The sequence below is a fragment of the Melospiza melodia genome, chromosome 11 (genome assembly GCF_035770615.1).
Source record: "Melospiza melodia melodia isolate bMelMel2 chromosome 11, bMelMel2.pri, whole genome shotgun sequence".
Lineage (NCBI taxonomy): Eukaryota > Metazoa > Chordata > Aves > Passeriformes > Passerellidae > Melospiza > Melospiza melodia.
This window is the reverse complement of record NC_086204.1, coordinates 29,066,271-29,093,066: the sequence shown is the minus strand read 5'-3', so window position 1 is coordinate 29,093,066 and position 26,796 is coordinate 29,066,271. Positions and strand designations below refer to the sequence as shown.

At 43.1% G+C, this 26,796-nt stretch overlaps 1 protein-coding gene across 12 annotated transcripts in view; it reads right to left on the bottom strand.

Annotated features, from left to right (window-relative positions):
- The window catches only part of NFIA (nuclear factor I A), a 248,614-nt gene that overhangs the window by 42,020 nt on the left and 179,798 nt on the right, over positions 1-26,796 (bottom strand). For 4 of the 12 annotated variants that reach the window (XM_063166224.1, XM_063166223.1, XM_063166225.1 and 1 more), the window contains 3 exons: positions 20,198-20,284; positions 19,069-19,107; positions 10,593-10,721 (listed from right to left, as the gene is read on the bottom strand). The exons of 3 other annotated variants lie outside the window; for them this stretch is intronic. In XM_063166224.1, the coding sequence (XP_063022294.1) occupies positions 10,593-10,721; positions 19,069-19,107; positions 20,198-20,284 (255 nt within the window). The remainder of the gene's footprint in view (positions 1-10,592; positions 10,722-19,068; positions 19,108-20,197; positions 20,285-26,796) is intronic. 5 more of the 12 variants (XM_063166230.1, XM_063166227.1, XM_063166229.1 and 2 more) reach the window with 4 other exon arrangements.

The following is a 26,796-nucleotide window of genomic DNA, read 5'->3' as shown; positions in this document are numbered from 1 at the left end:
GAATGTTATGAAAAACCTTCAGTTAAATAAAAGCTAAAATCTGCTTCTTACTCTTGTTCATTGCCAGTTTAATAACATGACACTTTATTAATAACTTATTTTTTTCTTTAGCATTATTAAACCATTAGCAAACTCAAGAGCCTGAGGATGTGGATAAAACGTGAACTCGGAAACAGCAGCAAGGAAACTGCTGCCTTTTGCTGTAAACATTCACTGAGGGCTGGCTGGGCAGCCCTCCTGTGCACATCCCTTTCCACCACAGGACAGGAATTACTGCTCTGACACCACCACCAAAGAGAGCTGCACTCATGCCAGGGCTGCTGGTATGGGATGGATGTGACACCCTTGTCCTTGCCATGAAAAGCTCCCTGTGTCCACCTTAATTCTGCTCCCTTTTATTCTGCTGAAAATATCCCCAATAAAAAGAGAAGCATCAAAATTAAAGGGAGATTCCCTTTTGTGACTGCGAGTGACCACCATGGAGACAATTATTACAACGGTGTCCAAGGAGCCACCTCACCCCAAAATAATCCCCAGCCCTTGAGTGGTGCTGCTCTGAGGTTGGCACCTCCATTCTGCCCACACACCTTCACTCAGGTAGATCCCAGACAGCATTTTGATGACTACAACAAAATTTTTATTAGCCTACATTATTTCTGTCTTCCTCCCTTTCTTTGTATCTGCTTTTGTAGTTCCCCCTTTCCTTGTGTGCCAGATGGAATATGAAGGATGCAGATAAAAGTGAGAAATGGACATTTATGTGACAAACATCTAATTAAGTAAGGAATAAATTGGAATTTCTGAAATATAAAAAGATAATTTCCTTTTAGTATCAGCTCTTTTAGTACTCTTTGAAATTGTTATGCAATTGCACTGTCCTTTATGAACAAACTCATTTCTGTTTGTCTCCTGGGTGAAAAGGAGATGGAAATGCATCTCAGACAAGAAGGAATAAAGAACTGCATCCAGGGAACATGTGGGAATTCAAAGCTAGGCCTGAGACAACATTGTATTTAGCTTGTCCAAAGTATGGCTCTTCATTTAATAATTTGATTTGCTGTAAGAAGGAGGAAAGAAATACGCAGTGGCAGGCAAGGAGCAAGCCTTTCTCTGCTGTCCTGACCTCCTCAGCGCGTCAGGGTAGAAAAGAAAGGGGAGAGTGTGTGTCAGTGACCTGCCCAAAGAGAGAGAGAAGCAAAGAAATGCAGAAATGACCAACAATAATTCAGCACGGCAAAGTGCTGCAAGGAGAACGTGGCTCCTTCTGGAGCCTTGGCCAGCTCCTCAGCCCATCCCCAAGGGCTTCCTGCTGATCAGGGAAGGGCTGGGGGAGGAAAACGAGAAAATTGGCACCATTCCTCAGCCCTGTGCCATGCACTGATGTGCAGGGGTCGTTTTCCCCTTAGCATAAGGAGTGACGAGTGCCATAGGGATCTCCAAAGGTTTGTTTGTGCAGCCTTTGACTAGGAAACAGCAAATTTCTCAAGTGCCAAAAGAAAGGGCTCTTTGATAAGAGGAGAAAAACCACCACTATTAAACTGATCAACATTACAAATGTGCCTGCCTGATACCAGAGAGAGGGAATTAAATGTTAAAGTCTAAAATCTGCTGGCCCAGACACAGACCATTACTCTGATGGCTGTGTTGTGGTCAGCAACTCTGGAGAGTGCAAAACTGGCCACTCCAACAAGTTCTGAGTGCAGAACACAACGGTGCTTCCAAATATAGGGGCCCTCACAAGCATTTTTAATCAGTGAAAGCACAAGGGGTAATGAAGCAGGTCATTATTATCCCTGTTTGCCTCTAAAAAGGCCAAGGGCCCTTTCAGTCATGATTTTCAGACTTAATAAAAATGATAAAGTCTTTAATTCCTAAACCCACACCTACAGTGATGGAAATTACCCTGTGTAAGAGAAGAGGCTCTTATTACCTCTGACGGGATATTACAAGTCTCAATCAGAGATTGTAAATTCTTTGAGATCCTCAAATGGAAGATAAAATAGGTCTTTGTCTATTATTTATTTACTTATTGACTTATTATTTATGTATCCCTAAGCAGCTCCATCCTGCCAAACCATATTTCTCCTGGCGTCTTTCAGCCTGTGACATTTATATTTTATTATTGACCTCAGTAAATGACATAAAATATGACTTCTACAATCTATGAAAAGATGTGTACTCAAGATCAGAACTTCATTTCTACCTGCTGTAGGTATGGAGGAGTTGGAGTCCCTGGCGTTATGAAATCTGTTATTTTGTGTAGGGGCTGGAGGCAGGAGTTATCCTTCCATCTCAAGGCAAGCATAAATATTTCAAAGCACACATGATTCTAATTCCATTGAAGCTGGTCTGAAACATCCCAGACTTTTTATTGAAAATGAGATGGTAATGTATGGTGGCCTGCAACAGATATACCAGTATTTTAAAACTGCTGCTATTGGGCCAAGTAATTATGCAGTACAGCTGTTGCGTGCTACACTGGATTCCTCGGTGTTTTATGAGATCGGGGTGCTGTGCAGCACAGAAGTCACAGGATTCTTCAGAATGCTGAATTCTGATTATGCAGCTCTGTCTTGCCTTTCCCCTTCTTGGTTTGTAGTGGCCAATAACCAAGTAACCAGTACAATTAGCTGCCCCCATTGATTAGGTGAGCGCTGCACGTGGCCGAGGCTCTGAAGAAGAGCCAAAATTGCAAATTCTGTCCGAGGCAGTGATGAGACAATAAAGGATCAGTTAATTTGAAACAGGTCACAGTTTCCTTCAGATATTTAGGATCCTGGAACAAAGGAGTGGTTCCTAAAAAAGAGCCCTGGGATCCTTGCTCCAGGGGAGTGCCTGCTGACACGGTGAAGGGACACCTACAGTGCTCAGACAGGTTTTCCACCAGCACAGCCCAACACATGGGGCCACATATTGATCCATCCACCCTCCATCTCCTCTTCCAAAAAAAGCCCTGCCAGCCCCTTCCAGCCCACAGCCCTGGATGGAATTCCTTTCTTCCCGAAGCCTTTTGAAGTCTTTGAGAGGGTGGTTTGGTGGTGCTCAGGAAAAGGTGTGATCACCCCGGAGTGCTCCAGGGAGAAGTGCTGGGAATCACAACCACTGCTCCTTCACAGGCACGAGGGCTGGCCCATCAGCTGGGCACAGCGCTCAGATACCCCCTCCAGAAAGTGATAATTAAGTTTACTAATACTTCATTAAACATTGATCAGCCTTCCTAGAAATAGTAACACTAGAACCATAATGAAACGGGATCGTTTTTTATCCGCTTGTTTTTGAGGCCATTATAATTGGCTTCATTACAATTAAGAAAGTATTTTCTGAAAAGTCATTTCCCTGGAAATGTTAGAGAACAGTTTGTTCTGCTAGCAACTTCCACGTCAGGCTTATAAGTTGCTTTAACTCCCTGTGTGCTGCAAAGTTTCTGCTGCCATTCCAGTGATGCCAGTTCAAATTATGCGAGATGGATCCCACCCTTTGTACCCCAAAGGTACTTATTCTCAAAATTGACCATATTAGAGGACTAATTGGCTAAGCCACCATGCTGGCTGATGTGAAATGCTTTCAAACACCATGAAACAGCTGTGTTTATCGGAAATATGAAGAGTGACTTTTTAATAAGGAGATCTGGCAATAATCCAAATTTGTTGAAAGGAACTTACACTTCTGTGCATAATACAATACAAGAGGTAAAGAATGGAAGCCTAAAACAATAGCTTTAAGCCCACAGATTTTGGTGATGAAAGCAGTTACCCAAACAAGAAAAAAAAAATAATTAAGAAACTCGGGCTGGGATTTGCAGAGGTCCTGAGAGAATTCATTAACTGCTTTTGAATTTCAATGGGAGCTGCTTCCCTGTAACACTTTCAAAGGTTTCTGAAAGTCCCCATTTTTCTTACTGCCCATTAGGAACAGACTTTTGGGTGATAAAAGTAGAGGACTTGCTTGCTCAGGTTGGCAAAACCTGAGCAAATACTTAAATACTGAGCTGCTGAGGGTAGGACTGACCAGTCCTGGGATGAGCCCTTGGAAGGGAATTCACATCCCTGGAAAACTCAGGTACTTGTGAAGTCCCATAATGGTGCAAAGGGGCTGTTTAGTAACATGTTTGTCATGTCCAAGGATGAGCTAAATGCAAACTGATCCCATCTCACATTCCCATTTGCACAGCGTCAAGGCTGGGGAATCATGGAGCTGGAGAACAAAAATGGGCTTTACCCTCTGAGCATTGGTAAAATTTAGGTATCTCTCACTGCCACATTCTGTAGACAAGCATAGACGAAAGATTTAAAATATAACAGAAACAGCTGACCAATGCAAGAGGTAGCGAGACACCCTAGATAGGGTGGATGGAGGATCTGTTCCTGTCCATGAGCATCACAAAAATGGGCTGAATTTCAGGCTGTCCATCTCTCAGCTCCACAAGTCAAGTGTACTGAGCACTGCTGAAAAGAACAGAGCCCCAGAATCTCCAGCCCAGGGCTGGCCCTCAGCCCTTTGCTGCTGCCCTCAGTGGCACAAGGCACCTGCACACCCTTTGTTCAGAACACTCCTCCTGCAAGAAGCTGTGCAGCAGCAAGTGGGAGGCAGGAGCACATTGTGCCAAGGCCCACGGAGCTCCCAGCAAAAGGAAAATGTGCCGAGGGCTGTGTTTGAGCCCGGGGTTTATTGGTGTACTCTGGGCTGCTGAGTGTTACAGGCTGCTTTGGAAAACCTGTGGAGCTGAACTGAGCGCTGGTTCCAGATTCTGGCACGGGCAGGGGGCCAGTTAAGTTAGCTATTTTTGAGCAGAATGTTTTAAAACATGTCAGAATTCTGCTGCCTTTGGGAGGCCAGAATGCTACAGAATTGATTACATTGGGACAGAAATAAAAATCAGACCTATGGAAAGCACTCCTTCCTTCCAAGAATGCAGCTAGAGGTCAAAAAGACCCTAATTTACCATATTTGTAGAATTCCTGCCTCGCATCAAATGCTGTCAACTTCTGCATATTATTATTATTACTTTTAATACACACGATGCATTCTCATATATTCTCATCACAAGATAAAAACTACTGCTAGGAGAATATATCATGTCTTTCTTATAATGAAATGCAGTTGATAAGTTTACAATAGAAATGTAAATTCTCTTTAAAACTACAACCTTTATGTGTGTGATGATATAATTCTGCTTTGATACTAAAAAGGGCATGGTAATGGAATCTGTGACTTTGGAGTGATATATTGCTGTTAAGTTAATAGGACTCCACATTCCCATTTCTAATATCAGTGTTTTTCCTCCCTTTCATTCTGTAGATGGTAAGCTGATACTACATAAACATTGTTAAAGCTATAGTTCCACGCTACAGTAATTCACTTAACTTTAACATGATTTATGGTTCTGTCAATAGAGGAGGTTGAAAATCCAGAGCTCTGATGCTTAAACATGGGTTCCATATTTAAAGCAATAATGTGCTTTTTGTGTGTGTCTGAAGCTAGAAGAATTTAGCATAAAGCAGAGATAAAAATATTATAGTTCACTGCACTGTTTAAAGCATATAGTTTAACTCCATGGATACATCAAAGAGAGCAAAGGAACCAAACACAGCATCAGGAAAAGCATGGGCAAAATACTTTCTTCCTGCAGCACTTTATTTTTATATTTTTTTTTTAGGGACGCATGAAATCCTATTAGTATTTTTAACACTCCCCCTTTTTTTCCCCCCATTCTTTTGCTCAGTTAGATCAGCTCCTTTTGTCAGGATGAGTTTAAATCTGGGTCCACTGTGTTAATCACCCCCCTTTCTTCTTTCTGGCACTTCTCCCTCCAGGCATTTTGCCTCTTTAGGAGATTAAGCGACCAAGTCATCTTGTTGCTCTAACATGTCCTCACTGGAGCAACATATTAACACAACTCCTCTGCAAAAGAGCCCTCTTTAGAAGTTTGCTGCAGGGATGACAAATTAACCCAGCATGGTGTCCCACACATCTATCTCAGTACAAATTATTAGTGTAATAGAGGTTTTAGTTATGCATTTATCTAGTAATTATTGAAGGGCTGTACGGAACGGAGCTGAGCAATCGTGGCCCTTTATGAGGCGAGCTCGGTGGGTGGCCTTACAGTTAATTTAGGATAGGACTGTCTAAGCAGTTCACTCACACACAAATTAGCTCAACAGCCTGCTCCTTTAAATATTTCCTATGTCACAGGCTAACTCTTGACAATACAACAAAGGTAGAGTTTTAATTACACGGTCGCTGACTTTTGTTTAGCTGGAGCTTTAACCCTTTGCAGGTTCTCCCTCTCTGCCCTCCCTGCCTGGGCTGCAGCAGTTTGGGGTTGTGGCATGGCTAAAGCCTGACCTTGAGGCCATCTGTTGGGAAACTGCTTTTCCTTCAGCACCAGGTTGCTCCAAAGTGAGTGCAGAAATTCAAAATCTTCCCCTGCTCAGTCAGCTGTGGTGACATTGTAAACTGGATCATGCAAACTCGTGTGATGGTCAGCACTGTGCTGCTCGTGGCTTCCTTTCCCTTGTGGGGTGGCTCTCCTGGCTCCCTGACATCATTTTCTGCGTCAAAGGGTTTGTTTTTGTCAAAATCCAGAGGGAAGTGGAAGGTGACCCCACTGTGCCAGCTGACAGCACCAAGAAGCAGCCTTACAGAGGCTCTTACAGAATGGGACATCCCAAAATGTCTTTGTACAGGGTACACCAGGAGCCTTCACTTTGATTCACTCAGAGCTGGCTGACAGGACAGCGAGCAGGAACCAGGACTTTGGTGACCCAGAGGAGGATGCTGATAGAGAAGGACACAGCATCTTTCCAGATATGTGACATAAAGGTTTTGCCACTTTGGCATGGACAGAGAGTACTGTGCTGCAGCGTTTCCCTGGCAGGCCTTGTCCTGATGAAAGTCTAAGTGGCAATGGTAATTGTGGAGGAAATTAATCTAATGGAAACCAGTGCACTAGTTGACTTTCATCCCTTCTTCTCACACACTCCCTTCCTTGGGTTCTTGCCTTCGTGCTGTATTTCTTGCTTCTTGTAATTGTGTTTCTCCTTCATTTATCTTCCTAACATACCATCTCATTGTTTTTGTTTTTATTTTTCCTTTCCTTGCCTTTTCTTCCTTGCTTTTTTGGCTTGCAGGATCCACACTGTCATATTCCATGGGAATGCTTGAATGCTCTGCAGCACAGGCTGCTGTACATCCTGGCTTTACAAGATCGTGGTCAATTTAACGTTTCAGCCAGCTCCAGTTAGAAAGTCACCAGAGTGTAAGGAGCAATACATGGAAGCCTAAAACCATTTATGTAAATACTGCTGTCACCCATAGTATTTAAATCCTTCACTGCCTGGTGAGGAGTTCAAGTGCTCTGGGAAGCTTTGTGAGATGCCAGCAATCCACGGTGGCTTTGCAGTGCTGGAGTGCTGTGGTGAGCTGTGCTGACCACCAAATAATCTCATTTGCAGGTAACAGAAGTATGCCTGAGTAGGAGAGAGATCTGGCTGCTTGAATTTTCAAGGCTTTGAAATAAATTCTAAAACTGATAGTGATGCTAAAGCCACCCTATAGGTGATCGATTTACCATCTGCCAGACACTGAATCCTAACCACGCTGGTCCAGAGAAGACATATGGTGCATTCATAAAGTCATGCCCAAAAAACTGCCATCATCAAGTGAGGCTCCATGAATCACTTTGCTAGCTTATCACCAAAGAAACTTGGATCTTGCCACCATCTGTTGGAAGTAGTGAGGAGTCACTGAAGCATTGGCATCCCTGCGCCAGCACTCGCTGCACATCTGGTCTGCTGGTCAGCCAGCTCGGATCCTCTCTCCTGGCTACTGCCCAGCTGGGCTGGGCACTGGCAGCAGCACCAGAGCTCACAGGAACCAGGGCACAGCCTTCCTTGCACAGCACAGCACATCCAGGCAATTCCACGAGAGCAGAGGTTTTCCAACTGGCTCGTTGGGTGGAGCAGCTCAGAGCGAGGAAATCCTCTCAAGGATCTTACTCCTCCTCCAAGGAAATTTTGTTTCCAGAATGACTCATTGTGGGGACCACAGGGAAGGGCATTCAGTACCCTGGGACACCCCAGCATCAGATGTGCAGTGTGCTCCAAGGGATGCTTGGAAGCATGTGAAAGATTCGGGAATACTCCCGAGAAGTTATAAATCGCTGGTTGTCAATGCCAACACCTGCCATGAATAGTCTACAGCTTCTTCTCTGCTGTCTATTTTGATCATGCTTTACAAATGCATCTCATACACACATCCAAGTGATAAACTTGCACATACGAACATGAGAAGGGGATGGAACCTCCCTGTGATCGTGGTGTTGGCTGAGGAGCTTACTCTGGTGGTGACCTACTTACTCACAACTCCCTCCAAAATCCCACTGCACAATGGAGATTAAATCCTGCTCTTTGTTTTCCAAAGACCCCTCGGAACGACCTGCCACTGACCATTTACATAATGCACCTGTGTCCAGAGGGAATTTAGCCTGTGTGTGCTGTGCCATCCTCCCTGCAGAGGCACAACTCCCAGTCACTACTGGTGGAAGTGAATCTCTCAATTATATCCTCTTATGCCACAGCATTATACTCTTTATGTTGCCACTTCTGATACCTGAAAAGCTTCTCTCTTCTGCTTACTGTCCCTAAAGTACGCCGGAGGCGATGGGATAAAGAACAAAGCTGGATTTGCAGAAAATAATCCATCTCAGTGTATCACCCTTTACTAACAGAACGATTGTTGCAGCAGGGAAATAAACACAGCCAGTGTGCTGTGGAAGAAGAATACTGAGGAGAAATGTCCCAAAAGAACAAAGGATGAAGTCTGGGACAAGATTTTTTCAGGATGATGGCACTTAAAGAAACCATGGATGGATTCAGAGGGATTTTTTTCCCTGAAAGTCAGTGAGACTTTGTTTGTGAACGAGCATAAAATAGAAGATGCCTCTAAAATAGAAGATGCCTCTAAATGATGTTGCAGAAGAACAGTTTTGGTTAACTTTTTAGGAACCATGACAATTTAAAAGCTGTGTTGCTTCTTTGCGGAGTTAGTAAAGAACATCTCCTTCCAAACAAACAAAACGTGGGACTGTAATGATTCTATTTGCTTTTCTGGCTCCCACTGAATGTTCTTCTCACGTAGCCAGTAGAAATCCCTCAGTGCACAGAAAAAGTCTTGTGAAAACAGACTGTAGATGAGATTTAAACAAGGCCTCACCACTGAGACATTTCCTCTCTCAACCACACAAGAATCCAAAGCACAGAGGGTCTAAACAGGGGCAGACAAAGGCAGTCAATGATCTTAAAAAATTAGTGTGAGGTAAAACACAGCTAAATAAAGAAAGGCCTATTAACTAATCAATCAACAACTGAAATCTAAAAGGCTGAACTTCTAAAAGACAGGAATTGGGAGTCAGCTGATGTGCACTGAATAGAATGTTAATGGAAGCTTCATATTAGTCATACTTGTATCACCAATTATCAAGGCTTTTAAAAGAGGACATATTTGCCAGACAGCTCGGATCCAGATTTCAGGGGAAATCTCTGTAGAGCTTAGATGCCTAAATTTCTTCTGAGGATCTAGGTGCATGTCTAAGGGTAATGAATAATTTTTATGGATTAACCACAACAAATCAAACTACAGTAAGCAGATTTAACAAAGCACAAAAACCTCCTGAAGTGCAAGTCTGACCTTGCTTCAACTTTGTGCAACTCCACCATTTCCCACCACATCACCTGGATGTGCAGACAAAGAGGCTCCTCCTGGTTTATGCTGCCCTCAGTAAAACCACACTGATGCCAAAGAGACATTTCCAGATAATTTCTAGGATGAATTGCTAATATGCATTTTTATGCTTCACCATTCGACCCATTCCTTAATAATCTTCTCTAAATGAGACAAAATTTCATAGCAGAAAGAAACGTGTCATAACCATTCACTCCTATTTTTATGTCTTCCAAAGAGGTTTGTAAGAGGATTCATTCATTTGTGTCTCTTCTATGCCCAAGTGAGTTCCTTTTCAAACGTGAACTCCGTGTTGCATTTAGTTTTCTAGGCTAAATGCAAATGCATCTTTCTAACAAAAATGTATAAACACATCTAGACCCAGAGGACATCTCTTTTACTTGGAAAGTCAGTCGGAAGAGTACTGAGAAGGAAACCAGCCAAAGTATTGCAGGAACCAACTTCAAAGGAGTCCCCTAACAAGGCACACTGACACCAGCAGCACAAGAACAAATGACTGGCAGAAGGAAGTCCACAGAGCTGGAAGGCAGGCGTGGGTCACAAGTGATGGATGGGTCCCTGTCTCGAGCAGTTGCACCGAGTCACCGTGATGGATGGCCACGAGCAGAAGACACATCCTGTCCCTTTCCCCGCACCCTCTTCCAAACAAAACCCCGAGGCCCCCGAAACCGGCGTTTCCACCTGGGCCGGCCGTCGGGAGCTCTCCCGGAGGCGGCCCGGCCTAAGAGAAGCGGCCTGTGGAGCCCTAAGGCCTGCAGGGTGAGGAGCAGCCCCTCGCGGGCGGTCCCAGGCGGCGACGGCTTTCCTGGAGCGGCCCTGGCTGCCCTCCAGGCTCTCGGGAAAGGCCTCACCTCTGGGTCCTGTAATGACAGGTCGATGGTGCTGTGTGAAAGCCGTTCCGAGGGAGGAGGTCTGCGAAGGCGAGGGACTGCTGAAACCAGACTTCTCTGACTTCTTTAATGTAGTTGGCGATGGCATTCCTGGCAAGAATGATTGATAAGTGCAATTTAATAATGCTAGGTCATGGAACGACAGCCTATGCATTGTGAAAGGGGGGTGCGGAAGCAGCTAGACACACTTAAAGGACAAATGAAACGCAACGCAACAGCAAGCTGAAAGCTCACTTTTATTTGTGGGGTTTGGTTTTTGTCGAGGCAGAAGCAGCCATGGTTTGCTCTGAGCCATGAGTACTAAAAGGCAGCCATAGTTTTCTTATAAAGCTGAAATACAGACAAGATGCAGCTTATTATTGCTACTGAAACCTACTCTGCTTTATTTTTAGAAATCTGTAATAGCTGGAGCATTTGGATTTTTACAGGTTTTTTATGAGTTCTGTCTTTCACTCCTTGGTTTTAGTAGATTATTGCAAATGGATCTTTTAAATGTGCCGCACGACTCAAGGCACAACCAGAGAATGGGGTTCTCTGAGTTCAAACTCTTCCTCCCCTCACTCTCTTGACTTCAAAGGTATTTGAAAGTTATACATTTATGTGGTTCTCTTTCACTTTCAATTTTTTTTAAAGGGTGAATAGTATTTATGTCTGCGCTGGAATTATTCTGCAGTTGTTACAATGCCCTTGAACTGCATCAAAGGCTCCCAGTGAAAATCAGAGTTAAGTTATCACTGGGTGAAACCTCTGCCATGGACAGGCAGAAATGGTGTGGTACTGACTGGTTTGGTCTACAGGGTGAGAATAACTCCTGTTGATGCCATAGCATAGCTGTGGCATCAAAAAAATTAATGGAATGAACACATTGCAAGGGGCTTTTAAAACCCGGGCATTTCTGTGTATGGTACATGCTTGGATGGAATAATTTTACAGGATATAAATGAAAAGTATGCATGTTTGTCTCTACTAGCCTATATTTTTGCAGTTACAGATGCATCTGGGTATTCTGATTATCAGAATGTATCCAGAAAACTCCAGATTTCCAGTATTTACAGCCCATCAGGCATTCTGCATATCCATAAGGATATAGAAAAACAAAGGTGGATATTTCAGGGGGAAAAGCAAAATATCATGTAGTGTGCAAGTTGAACTTCCACCAGCAAAGTAATTTAATTTTATTTCCAACTCTGTGTTTTATAGTATTTAATTGTTAAAAAAGTAAAGAGAGAGGCCTGGACAAGATTATCTCTGGGCTATATTATTAACTTTATATTTAATAAGACTAGTTTTATAGTCCCAGGGATGTTGATTGCAATATGCAGGAGCCTTCTTGTACTTTATACTCTGCACTGCTGGGCCTTAATGGTTTCAGTGAGGCTTTGGAGTTTATATTTCTGTAAGTTAAACAAAGTGAGGGAATGGTTTGAGTTCCAGTGTTGTATTTGCAGCTTTCTGCCTCAAAACTTGTTTACTACAGGATTTGCTGTTATGGTGGCTTTCAGGAAAGGTTACAGACTTAACATTTGAAAAATCAAATTTTAAAAGTGACTATGGTGCAAGAAAAATATTGGGTTGGGATGTAATTTTTTGGGGTTTTTTGGAGTTTTTTAAAATTTTGTTGTTGTTTGGGTTTTTTTTATGTGGTCTTAGGGACTTTGGAGTAGGAACAAAAGCAAAGATTAATTCAGTTTCAGGGGAAGACAGAAAAGGAGATTGAACTGAGGTGTTTCAGTGAAATATTCCAGAGCAGCCTGCTGAATTTCTGCTCCAGTGGGATGTAACTTAGTCATGGCATGTCCACATTCAGGGCAAGGACACTCAGAGGAATTAATGGTGCTGCTGACCCAGATTTCCCTATGATGGAAGAACTGGGGATGGAAGAAACACCAAAGGAGTGCCAGCCCCAGCGCTAAGTACAAAATATTGTGGACACTCCAAGAGACTTTTATGCACAGGGGAAGGTCACTAAAATTTTCTAGCAGGGGATCTGCTTCAAGAGCAGGGTTGTGCAGCCCATGAACAGGGACCCAGGTGGGACATGAGCTACCTGAGCCCTGGGCAGGTGACAGAGGCCAGGGGAGGGATGAGATCTCAGCTCTGTGGCTCAGGAGCTCCCTGCTTTCCCTGGCCACAAACCCTCTTCAGGGCAAAGATAATAAAGCTTCTAAAAAAACTGAAACAGCTTCTCTTTTACCCCTGTGTTTGAAAAAAAACAAAACCCTGCAGGACTCATCTCTAAACCACAGCAGGGAGAAGGGGCAGAGGGAGTGGAAAATGGTTAAAAGCTGCAGCAAGTTTGTGTGATTGTGTCCAAACACTGGAACTTGAGGAGCTACAAAGAAGCTGATGAATGACCTTGAGTGTGGCATTGCTGAGCAGTGTCATGTTCATATGGGGATGGGTTTTCTAAGGTTGAGGCAGAGGCTTTAATGTGAAAATAGAGATTTTAATGTAACCCTGTGCAGGGAAATTGAGTATAAAAACAAACTGAAGCGCTGATAATTGGTTGCTACTTCTTTTGCTCTATTTGTTTGTTATCGTTCTGATTGCCATTATTATCACAAGTTTGGTTCATTTATTTATTTTTTTTCCAGGGTATTTTGAAATGTATTGGTTTGGAACAGTCCAACTATACCATGTTTTTGTTTTGTTTGGGGTTTGTAATGACACATTTTATTTTGAGTGATCACATCCATCAGATCTCAAGAAAAAGATGGCTGCTTCCTAGTTCAGAAGAATATGCAAACAGGAGCTTAATTACATCACTTAATATTGACCAGGAGAAAGAAGAAGATGAGCTTGCCAGCTCATTTCCAAAGCATGTTTTGTCCTTTAAGAGGGGAGGGTATGACAGAAAGTTAGGCAGTGCAAAGCAATTAGCATCATTCACATTTTATGTTGCGCTAGCATGGTGCTCTAGCAGCAAAATTCAAACATTCTTTGAATGGGTTAATAAAAGAAGAAATACAGTCGGCATGCAAGAAAAAGGTTTCCAAGAACAAGCCAAAATATGTCCCATTCTTCTAAATTTATCACAGCCATGTCACATTATCCTTGAGACTGCCAGGAATGTCAATTTTTTTGCAATTTAAAAAAAATATCTCATTTAGCACCATATGTTTGGTTAATGTGCCTGATATATCCTGCGTATTCTTTAGTCCATCCATTCCTAATACTCATTTTCTGCTTTTTTTTTCCTCCCCTTGCTAAGCCATATGTTACAATGCTGGTCATTCTATCGAAGCTCCTTTCGGGAGCTGGGAGCGAGGGGACTCCTGTTTAATCACCCAGAAAAAAACTTTGAATTCTACAAGTCTCACTCAGGTGAGCAGCCTCAACACTTGAGTTAGTTGTGGGTGCCTGGTGCCTATGAAAATCAGGCCACCTATGAGGTGGCACAGTGTATGTTAACTGTGAGGAAGGAACTAAAGGTAGGTGGCTAAACATTGAATTAGGTGTTTAATTTCTGGCACCCACGTTTGAGACTCTTGGCTAGTTTTAAGGGTCTTCTGCTCCAAACCTAATGAGTTTTAACACATTTAGCGGCCTGCAGTCCGCAGGGCCCCTCCTGTGCTGCTCAGGGATGCAGGAAATTAAAAAGTTCAGGCTGAAGGTAGCTTGGGCAGAGCTGGGGATGCACCCCGGGAGGACGGGGCTGCCTTGCACAGCTTTGCTCAGCGTCGCTCCCGGGAGCCACTGCGCTGAGCAGCAGATTTCAGCACTTCACAGCACCCTGAGGAAGGGGCAGCGCCAGCTCTGAGGACACCCCTGAGCCCCTGCTCTCCTCTCTCTGCTCCCTGGTGCAGGGCAGCAACAAATTGCAATCTCCCCCAGCCCGTCTCAGCTGCGCTGGCCGGTGGAGAGGGAACGGAGCCAAGGATCCTCCCCGTTCCCTGCCTCTCTCCATCCATCTGCTCCGAGCAAGGAATAAACAAGAACAGCCAGAACACAACGGCTGGGTAACCCAGGTGGGGGTTAGAAGTGTTCCTTACTATTCTGTGGATAGGACTCTTGTCCAAATCACAGCCACACCTGGCGCTTCTAGGGAGCGCAGCTTTCAGAATCCAGGTCTGATTCTCCTCTCAATGTTATTTAGAGTGAGAGAGACGAAAATCAGACTTAGTCTATTTTCATCTTATGGCAGCTTTTAACTACAGAATAAATGGGGAAGTTAATTGCTAAATAAAAGGAGAAAATAAAGGGATTTGTGGCATAAAACGCAGATGGGAGCCTGAGTGGGTGTGCTACTTTAACTTACTGTACTTGTGTTCATGTGATTCCATATGTATGCCAAACATATATGGTCTGAGCCTGCTCCCATTAACATAAATCTGTTTTATTCACTGGACAGAGGGAACCTGATCAAAGACCATGATGGTGCTAAATGGAACAAGATGTGTACTTTCGTATTTTTTTCCAAAAGGAAATATTAATTTGACATTGGTTTTTCAGTCGAGAAGAATTTTAATTGCAGTACACAATAAGCAGAAAATTCAGACAACAATAATCTTGAAACTGTTAGCAGCATTATATTTCTATCAAGGAATTTGTGCGCTTTTTTTTCAACATTAGAGCTTTCTGAATTTTCATTAATTTGGCATTTCCCTAAACACACGAGTTATTATTTTGTTCATTCCACATCATGCATCACACCCTTCTGCTCAAATGCATAATGCAAGCGCAAATGGGATCCTTGTCCTTGGGAGACTCTGGTTACTGGAGCCATTGGATGTTGAAGTCCCGCAGAAAGAACTTTCCAAAACTCTGCACTTCGCAAACCTCCAGCCCAAGTTTAATGAGTGCACAGGAAAACTTCGTGTTCCTCATCTTCTAAGGGGCACTGGAGCACTGTGGTGGGTTTAATTCCTCTACCTCCTTATGTTTGCCAGTACTAGAAACGCACCACATAAGAGTCTTCCTTGAGTACAGCTAAAGGTCTTCAAATGTTCATGTATGAGGCTGATATATATTTAAATGGACCAGAAAATGATGCGTGAGAATTGAATGCACGAATCCTCCCCAGAACAAACAAGCATCTGAGAACCTCTTTTCCATGTACCTGCCTCGTGCCTTACTAAAAAAATCAGGATTAACTCTGATGGAGTCAGTGGAGTCACAGCAAGAGGAGAACAATCCCCCTTCCCTCCAAATCTACACCTGAAAATCCATCCAATTTCGCTTGATTAATTACTGACATTATTCTACCTGCACACATCTCACACAACAACTCCATCTCTCGTCAGCTGCGTTTGTAGACCAGCTCGTATTCATCTCCAAAGACCTTTGGATAATTACCCCAATATTCCCAGCAGCTCTCTGCCACTAGACTCTTGATGGAGATTTCATAACAAAAGCTATGAGTGAAACATGGTCTGGATCCTCCTTCCCAAGGCACACTAGGAAAAGGAATCATGGAAGCTCAGGTATTACCAGGTGGACCATGAACTCGACAACATGCAGAACAAACAGATGATGCGGAAAAACAAGTCGGCTGTTGAAGGAAAAAAACTGAATATATGGGAAGCATTTTTCAAGGAATTTTCATCCTTCTGTGCGAATTATTCCAGCAATTCCACTGAAATCAGTATCAACAGAAAGGCTGATCAGCTGCTCTATTTTTTTTCCTTTAAATTCCCGGGGAATTCTTAATTTCAAGCTTCTTGAAACGTTGACGGCTACCCTCCTGCCAGTCATAGCAAGTCTGTTCAGTTTAGTGCTGAGCAAACTTTGTCATCAGCCGAGATACGATCACACTGACTTCCATCCATCAGTTTACTGTATTAATTGCTCCAGTATACACAAAATACAACACAGATGGAAATTCACTCATCCTAATGAAGTGCTCTTTAGTTTCTCCGCTCTGAATGGGTACTGGCTCCCCTGGCTGCAGCCGGAGTTACCATGATCACTGATTAACTACCTGCCAGCGGAGCACCTCGCTTCACAAGGCTAAATCCAGCTTAATAAACAGTGATTTTTACAGAAGAAAAATGAAAGCTCCCCCTCTATCCACTTATCAAACTGCTGCATATGCATCACCAACACACACATCCAGTTTCCTCAGAACTCGACATCTGACAGATCATCAGGAAAACAGAGCTAATCTATCCGTACCCATCAACATCGTATCATAGGTGACTGCCAGATACTTAAGAAGCCATCCAAAAGAAATGTCACAACTCTTTTTCAAGACACTACAAAAGAAATGTTCCAAATAAAATAAAGCAAATGCACGTACAAGTAAATGAGCCAAAGAACTTAATAAAAAGAGATTGATTAAAATGAGGACCAGAATGTTCAAAAAGGACTGAGAGAGAAAGAGAGAGAGAGGTGCCAAAGGCGCATTAAATGGATTCAATGGCTTTAGGTTTTAAATGCTTTTGGACTCCTCAGCAATTTTTAGCCAAAAATGATAATTCACGTTAGAATCAAAATTCTGATGTCACTTAGGGAAAAAGAAGGTTGAAATTTCTCCTTTGCAAATGAGCACAGATCCATTTACGAAGGAGAAATATCACTTTATAGTGATGGACAACCTTGCCTACAGAATTTTAAAGCCGAGCACTTCAATATTCACAATTATTTTTAAATCCTACCCCATGAAAATCTGCCTAAATTGTTTGGTACAACATTCTCACAGAGGTATTACCTTGTCTGCTTGTATCTGTGTTTACAGCATCATCTGGATTGTTTTAGGTCGCTTAAGTAAAGGCTTCATTCCTGCTCTGCCACCCAAGCAGTTCTTTCAATAACTAATAAACTAGTACTGAAATCTAACCAATTTCTTCAAAACATAATTTCATGAGTTATATATTTAAAAACTTTAATGAGAAGAGCAATAAACAGCAGGATAACAGTTCAATTCTGCCTTTGAGTTAATGTCAGCTTCGGCATAATTTTCCATTGTATAAATATATACTGCGAGGAGAATAAAAAAAAAATAAATTTCTAATGACGTCTTTAGACATCTCGTCTAAAATTCATGACTACATTTGTTTCATTTCAAATGCTACTTGAGAGTTTTTCAGCACACTTGGCAGATTAGATATAGCAGCAGGGACAAACTGCAGCCATCCATAGGAGAATATACCTTTATGTGGGTGCTTTGGGGATGGAACATCTATAGCTGCAAGGCAAAAAATGCCATCATAAATTTGGATGGCATTTACAAAGCCCTCTAAAAAGTCTTTGCATATGATTATAGCTGAGGTATGATATTTTTGCAAGTAAAAGACCCAGAATAGATTTATGTTTCAACTATGTCTTCCTGAAGATGCATATGGATCCTAAATTGTGAGTGATACTAAAGGGAATCTTTAGTAACTGAAGAGGACGGAGTAAAATTTTTGGGTTTTTTTTAAAATTTATTTAATTTTCTTAAAAATCATTTGCTCATTATTTGCATGTCATCAAACCATCATTGGCTACCCAGGCTATATATAACAATGATGGCTGCTGAACGCCCCAGGCATGAGATGGAGATGGGTAAATATGCAGATTTTCTGGACTTGTGACCTCAGTTACTGCATGGTAATGCTTTCAAATGGCTTTTATGATGACAAGACTAAGTTTGGTGCTAATATTGGTTTTGAAGATTTAATCGGTGTACAGTGCCATTGAACATGAGTTTTAATTAATAGAAGAGCTGTGGTCAGGATTGAAAATAACCCAGGTGATTTACCACTGTAAAGCCACCTGATTTCTGCACAATTTGAGGTGAACAGTTTATAGGTTATTCCAAAGGAAGAAAGAGTTGCAAACTGAATTTGTGTGCATTGTACCAAGGGATTTATAATTTGGCAGGTAGAGAGTGGACTCATGGAGCTGTCATATTTTGGTGTCCAGTGGTTCCTGGTGTTTTCACCCTCTGGCAATTTGACAGCCACAGGACTGACCCCTCCACAACACCAGAAGTAATTTGTAGCTGCTGTACTCCTTCCTGGGAATGTCCACGTCCAGCTGCAGGCTGGCATGGCTCTGGGCACCTGCCACCAGGCAGAGAGACTGGAGCCACTTCCCCACAGGTGACAGCAGCCAGGTGAGCTCAGCCTCCCTCCCTGCATCCCCAGTGGCTCCAGGACTCCCTGGGGAAGGCAGAGCATTGCACTTTGGCTTTGGCACCGTTTCCAGAGGGGCCTGGATGGCCCTGCTGCCTGCAGCAATGCTCCTGGGAGCTGCCCAAGGTGAGAGCAGAGAGGCAGAGGGCTCCCAGGGAAAATCCCCCTGCAAACCCCATGACAACGGGCACGGCAGAGGTGACACAGGAGTGCCCCCTCCAGCACCCTGGCACAGTGCTTGGCACCAGCTCTGCCCTTGCTGGACACAGGAGAGTCCACAGCAGAGGGGGCACCTGGCACATCCCCCCCAAACCACCACAACAACTCTGCGCACCGAGAACGAGAGAGAGCATTGGCATTGTTTGAATAAGCACACCCACCATGAAGTGCTCCGCGGTGTTCGGGGTTTCTTAGATATCCTGATTTTATAAAAGAAAGTAAAAGAAGAAAAAAGAAACAAGGTGAGAGAGAACACTATCATAATTTTGTAGCAAGCAGGATACTGTGTGAAATCTTGGCCCAGTGAAGTGATAAAGGGGAAGCTTTCAGTTTGCTTAAGGGAAAACTTACGAGCAAATAGAGAAATTACCAAAATACCACATTGCAGAAAATGGGTGCATTTAGGTTCAATTAAGCTGTAAAAAGGAAAATGGCACTTTAGCTTACAAAAACCAAGGGACACAGGGAGCTATCAGAAGCAACTTTGCAAGATTTGTGTGCGTGAGGATGCTGCTTCACTGGACCAAGAAAGCTACAGTATGGGACAGGATTTTTCTTTTATCAGACACTTTTGCTAGATAGCTTTGTCCAACCTCAGAAACTGCTGCTCTGGCATTATGAAATAATCCTACATAACTTGATCTCATGAGCTTAGGAACACAGAAAAACAGCCATGCCAAATCAGATTACAGGGTTCCACCTAGTCCAGAATCCTCTCCCTGACAGTGGGAACTAATGGACGCCTAGAAGAGAGTAAAAAACCAGGGAAAGCATACAGTGGTAATTCTCCAAAACACTCTCCCAAATGATTTGTGATTCAAGGACTTCTAGGACAAAGTTGATATCATGCTATTGAGGCTGCTCGAATCCAAATGCACAGATTTACATCCCCCCCTCCTCCCCTTTTTTTGGTTTTTTTTTTTGGATTTCTACCCCCATGAGATTTCTACCAGTCACACAGAAAAGGTTTCACAGTTTGGTGCTGGCAAGTCCAGCGTTCTTGCCACTAACTCAGAATGAGCTAACAGCTTTCAAAAGCCCAATGATGTTATGTGTATAAGAGCATCCAACACTTTTTCCTATGTAAAAAAAAGTGACATGTGTGCTGAGGTGCTCTAAGTGTAAATACTTTGGGAGATTTGATTTTTTTAACCTTTTTTTTTAAAAAAAAAAAAGCAAAAAAAAAAAAAAAAAAAAGCAAGGATCTGGCTGTAAATTGATATTAACATTTTCCAGTATATGTGTAAAACACATGTTTCAGAAGAATAGAAGAGAGAAACTGTCACTCACTGGGAAGCTTTAGAGCTATCTGGCTCCCTGGGAAACTGCATGCAACTATTCTGGTGTCCAAGGGTTTGACCAGTGAGTTTCCTCTTCCTGCAAAGAATGAATGCAGAAGTAATAGAAAGTCTGAGGGGGGAGATTTTAGCAAATGGCTAAAGATAATCCTATTCTGCCCACTCCAGCAGGTAGGAAGGAGGTGGTGGTGGTGGAAGAAAAAGGGAAAGAGGAGGAAGGGCTCCGTGTCCCTCCCAGGAGCTGGCACAGGGAAGGGAGCACTGGAGGGACCCCAAGGCTGCAGGCAGCTGAGCCCAGTGAGATCCTTTGTGTGTGCTCACCCCAGCCCAGCCACACAAAGCCAGCACGTTCTGCTCTGATTCTCAGGGCCTGGCTGTGGCTCCTCTTGGGATGGAGCACAGGGACTCAGCACTCTGGGCTTCACTAGCACAGAAATCCCAAAGGCCCAGACAGCAACACTGGCTTCTTAAGTATCCTTACTATCCTCTATTCAGGGGGGTTTTAAAAAATATTTTCATTTTAATTTTCATTTTAATTTTAATTTTCATTTTCTAATCAAATCAGTGCCTACACATGAATTTTTTGCTTCATTTATTAAAAGAATCAGTGAAAGCAGGGTTAAAAAAAAAAAAAAAAGCTTATCCTTACATTTTTGATGGCATATTGACTTTGTAAGAGTCTACAGGCAGGAGTGATATATCAGGGAGTCCCTATAACTTTACTTAAAGCAAAAATTAGAAAGTGATCGGAAAGTTTTATAGAGGGGAGCAGAAACATAATTTTAAGCCTCTTAAAATTGCCTGAACTGTGAAATCAAGTAATGAACACTAGAAAAGGATCTGTCAGCTGGAATCAAAGCTTAGACTAGTCAGCATTTTCTTCCTAAACCTTATTATGGCAAAGATTTTTCATCTCTGCACTCTGCTCAGCCCAACAAATAAACCAAGTTGACCTCCACCTGTTACCCGGTGAAGTTGGCTGTCATCTCTGACTAAACCCTTTTCTTTCCCTTCAAAGCCCTCGGCACCACTGAGAAGGTGGGAAGACACAGCTGTGCACTGACTCAAATTGATACCAGTTCATAACCAGACAGCGTTTCACAGTACAAATTACAAGCAACGGAGGAGAGGAGGGAGGGGGGGAAAAAAAAAAGAGGGGAGAAAAAAAAAATGTAGTGCCAATGAATTCTGGAAGGGGGCAACATTTTTCATCCATTTAACAATGAGATTTTCATAAAAAGAAGTTCTTTTTTTTGTTTGTTTGGGTTTTTTGGGTTTTTTTTTTTGTTGTTGTTGGTTTTTTTTTTTTTGTGTGTGATATTATGGATGAGCATTGGAGGCAAGGAACATTTTGCTTATGCCATAACAATGAACCTGTGCTAACACCACAGAGGAAGGACTGAAGAACATAATGGAAGCTATTTGTGTTGCTTTTATATTTCATAACTTGAATGCATTACACTGGTTCAAAGAGGTTCAGCTCCAATTGCACGTGGCTTTCTGGACTTAGGAACAAGTCACAGCTATGTAATGCAACACTGCTAAATAAAAAAGAATTAAAGATTATGGAACACAGAACAGCAAGAAACGTGCCATGAGGAAACCCCTGTAGCTGCTGCAGTCACTTCTTCAAATACATCATCGTGGCAAAACCGTGTGAGAAGCTTTCTAATACAAAGACATATCAGAAAAAGCCATTTCATATAAAGTTGGACTTCTCTGGGTGATTAATGCTGCGTTCAACAAAGGAGACAGTGTCTGTCTAATTACATTAAATACTTATCTTCTAGGGATTGGCAGGGTGTTTCTGCTCAATGTCACTTTTCATGACAATGTAATGATAGATCCGTTTACTTACCAGTGCCATTAGCAAAAATTGTACTGTTTTCTCAACTGCCCTCATATCACGAAAATATTTGATTAACATACTGCAGCTTATCTAATACTCTAAGCAACATATTCTGCATAGTTTTCTCTCTATTAAAAGAACAAGATTACAGCTTGTAAAATTTTTATTGCACTCACACAGAAATAAATGAATAATGTGTGATAATAGTTCAAGTACCTTACTAGTTCACAGAACAGGTTTATTTGATTTAAAATATTAACTTGTACTTGAAATATTGAGATTTTGGGAGAAACAAGCAAATAAACAAAGTCAGTACTCTGAGGCACTACTTCCCATCCAGGTCTTAGTTATTATTTCCTTTTCATTTCAGCACATGTTTTGAAACTTTTAATACCTTAGGGGAGGGAAAAAAAAAAAAAAAAGGGAAAAAAGCTTTCATTCCTTTGCTGAAAAATAGATATGGCCATCTCCCAAGTCTTTAAAATTCACCACATCGTGAACTGACTCTTTGGAGTCGTGCTACTGTGCCAACATCCAGCAAACAATAACCCTCTGGAAGAATGTACCCAGCCAAGGCAGTTTATATAGTAACAAGATAATTTCATAAACTTATATTGAAGAGCGAGGCTGTGATGTAACATTCTAGCAGTATATATCAGCTACCTGATATTTACTAACAAGGTTAAACTCCTATCTGTTTGTCTCAGCACTCTTCATAATTCACTTTTTAATGGATGGACAGGAAAAGTCAGCAGTGTATGGCACAGATCATTTCTGAAATAGGACAAGACAGCTTACGGCAGTGGCTGCTCCAAAACACCCTTCCTGTTCCCACACAATCACATCAAGCCTGGACTCTGCAGCTACAGGGCTTCAGATCTACTCGTAAACCCTTCAGGGGCGTGTTTCTATTTCCAAGTAAACTGGTAAATTTGGAAAACAAAGGGTCCCGAGGAGGAGGTGTCAAAGTCACCAGGAGAGCATCAGCTCTCAGCTGCTTGGGATGGCACTCCTGGGCAGGAGAAGGCAGGTGGGGAGCTGCCTTCCCAGCAGGTGAGGAGGGAGGAAATCCACCCAATTTTGTCAAGGAGGGAGGACACCCACCCCATTTTGCTGAGGAGGGAGGACACCCACCCCATTTTGCTGAGGAGGGAGGACACCCACCCAATTTTGCTGAGGAGGGAGGACACCCACCCCATTTTGCTGAGGAGGGAGGACACCCCACCCCATTTTGCTGAGGAGGGAGGACACCCACCCCATTTTGTCCCAGCTCCTCGGGCAGCCGTGAAATGGCAGCGAGGATGCACCAAGAGCGGTTCACTCGCGCTTCCGCGCGGCGCTGCAGGATCCACCCAAAACTGCCTCCAAATCCCCTGCAAGTGACTCTTGCAGGGAGAGGATGACACCACAGCCAACATGCCACATGCGACTCTCCAAATTAATGATGGATTTAGGATATTCATTCCCTGAGCTGCGAGGGTTCGGGGTGTGTCGGCAATTATCGAGATATAAGTCTGACACACATTATCCTCCTATCAATGTCATCTCCCTTAGTAGCCAACAGATTATCAGCAGCTTTGTGATATTCCAGGTGTCAAAGAAGAATTAAAACCACAACAATTGCACAAACAAAGGGACAAAAGATGGGATACGTGTTTCTGAGCCCTGCATATCAATTTAATATGTGCAGCTGACAATGATGCAAATGTCCTCGGGAGAGAGGCAGCAAGATCCGTGCCCAAACATACACACACCACTGTCAGCAAGATGGCAGGGAACAGAAGCAGTAGGATTCCCAGCCCAGGACACATGCCTCAGCAGGCAGAGCAACCCAACGAAACAATCCTCTGGTTGGGGAGAATTTTGGAAGCACCTGATATGGAAAAGGGCCCTAAACAAGCCAGATGGTACTTTTAGCTGGCAGCAGAAAGTAGGAGACAGCCAAAAACATTACAGCATTTCCCCAAGAGGCCAGCAAATCGATTTTTAACCATTTTTTTTTAAAGTGACGCTATGAATATGAAAAACAATGTTTTGATGCCTTTTTAAATGGCTAATTTTATGGATAATACACTTGCGGAGGACACAACTGGAAGAGAGGAGAAAGCATTGGATTTTGACTTTCCCAGGGTGGCTGTATATTTGACATCAAGTTTCTATTCAGTCCCTGCCACTGTTTACTCAGAATTAAGTGTCAGTTTTTGTTCTGGGTTATCCACATTACATTAAAGAGAAAAACCCAGCAGAAGCAGAGAAATAGCACTGTAAAATCACAATAGCACAACAGTTCACAGGGCATGGGAGAAATGTGGTCTGTAAGCCTGCTTTGTCCTCTTAAAACATTTTCTCCCCCCAAAATTAATGGGTTTTTAGATGATCATTTTTTAACACAGGACAAACAATTTCTCTAATATGTACAAGGTACCATTTGGTGGGGGATTTGCATAAGAAATACAGCTGTTTGGGGGAATGTTTTAATTTTTAAAACCTCCAAACAGCCAGAATTTTCAATTCTGCCTGGATGACAGGGGTCTTTCCAGGGACCAGTCTGATGTCAGATGTTGAACAGTCCCTTTGACCGGGAGCAGCTCCTTGCAGAGCACCTTCAGGTTACCTGTGCTTGGGGGAATTTCACTCAAGGATGGACAACAGAGCTGGGTTGTAGGGGCTGAAAGGGAAAGAGAGGCAGAGGAGTCATGAACCAAGTGGGAATGAGCATCACCTCTGTCTCAAAGCCGCTCCTCATGTGCAGGACTGGCCACACTCCGAGGAAGAGTCAGGATGGTGCTTCACTTCCATTTGCTGCTATTTTGTTTAAAAGTAAAAGCAAGCCCAAAGACAGGGTTAAACCTGGACTACATCCAAAGTGCTTTCTCCTGTTCAGAGCAAGGTAGTGCATTAGTGTGCTGCATCATGGATAATACTCCTGGAGACAAACGTGGGCTGCTGCAATAAAACACTAAATGCGAAGAAAGATAATCCATACATTTATATTTTTCAAATCTCGTTGATTGTAAATCCTTCCTTTTTTTTTTTTTTTTAAGTAAAATTATTTCTCTCCTATAAGTGGAACCCAAGACTTTGCCTCCAGCCCTTGTTGAGATAAAACAGTCCCATTTTTCCCCAGAGTGCTGCTCTTGGGGCTGCAGGTACCACCTCACTTGTCTGGCTTTTTTGGGGTTTGAAGATCTGCAAGCAAATCTATTGAGGCAAATGAAGACTGTGCACAAAACAGTAAAACAGCCTATAATTTTCCAGCTAAATTTAGCAAGAGGATCTCTTTATGTTATGCTTTTTGGTGTATATCACACTAAAAATAGCAGCGAGCACTGATGTAAGGGCAGAGCAGAAAGGGTGATGTCAGTAGGGCTGTGCTGGAGTGCTGAGGACAAGCAGAGGTGCAGGATGTGCTGGATCTCCTGCTCTTCCCTGGGCAAGATGGAACCAGAACAGAGCTGCAGCCATGCTAGATGCTGAGGTTTAAGTTTCTTTGAAGCTGGAAACTGAATGAACTTAAAGCATCATCCCTTCTTTGGGCTCACTGCATTCACACCGTGAGCTCTGGGGTGGAAGTCACAGAAAACCCATTTTGGGTGGACAGCACGGCTGCTGTCACAGCACACAGACATTTCTGCAGGTATAAGATGGCTCTGCAGCCACTGAGCCAAACTGTTACCCGAGCTGAGAGGCTGCAGATGGATTTCTGTGCTTCCCTTTGCTCGCTGACTGCTGCGGTCAAAGCGTTGGGCGGCACTTAACTCGAAGGAAAGTAAAGAAAGTAACTGAGGAATGATTTATTCACTACTTCTGGCAGTGAAAAAGAAAACCACTAAGAAGCATCCAGCAAAATGATCGGGCAGCAGACAAAAGAAGTGGTTCTTCCTCATGCAGCACTGAGTAAAACTGGAACTTTCTGCCATGGGATGTTGCGGGGGCCAAAATAAAGAATGGGTTAAAAGCACATCTCTGAAAGGAAAGTTCACTGAAGGCAGTCAGTCACAAAGATGTGAACAAAACCTCTGGCTCGAGAAACCAAGCTGTTTGCTGCCAAAATCCATGAGGCTGTACTCTGAAAAGCATCACTGGATGCCTCTCCTACTGTTGTTATCTTCCCTGAAGTGTCCACCACCAGCTCCTGTCAGAGAGAGTGAACTGCCTGTCCAGGTGAGCCTTTGGTCTAGATCAGAAGAGCCATTTGTTCCTCTCTGTGGGCACATTTTTGTAGGCTGGAATGTGCTGTACCTGGCAGTTGAGAAGCAGGAAAATTGCAGTAGGCATCCAGCACCATGAAATTAAGGAGAATTGCTCCTCACCTGGTGCAGAAGCAGGAACACATTTAAATCACTGTGGCAGAAGGTGTAGGAAAGAGAATGGAAAAAGGAGATGAGATTTGGTCTTCTGGAAGTGTCCAAGATCAGGCTGGATGGGGCTTGGAGCAGCCTGGGATAGCAGAAGGTGTCCCTGCCCATGGGATGAGCTTTTAAAGGTCCCTTCTAACCCAAACCATTCCATGATCCTGTAATTCCTCCCGTCTCCTAACACCTCTCCTTGCATCTTTTATCTCTGGGTGAAAATGTTTCCTTTAAAATAAAGCCTGTTTTCTCCTCCCAAGCCAAGATCAAACATGTGCAGGGAGCACAGTAGCTGCACTGTGTGCTAGGCACTGGAGTGATGGTTGTACTGGGAATGTTAATAAACAGTGCCCAGAGCAGAACTTCTGCATAAAAAAAGGGTGTATGTTA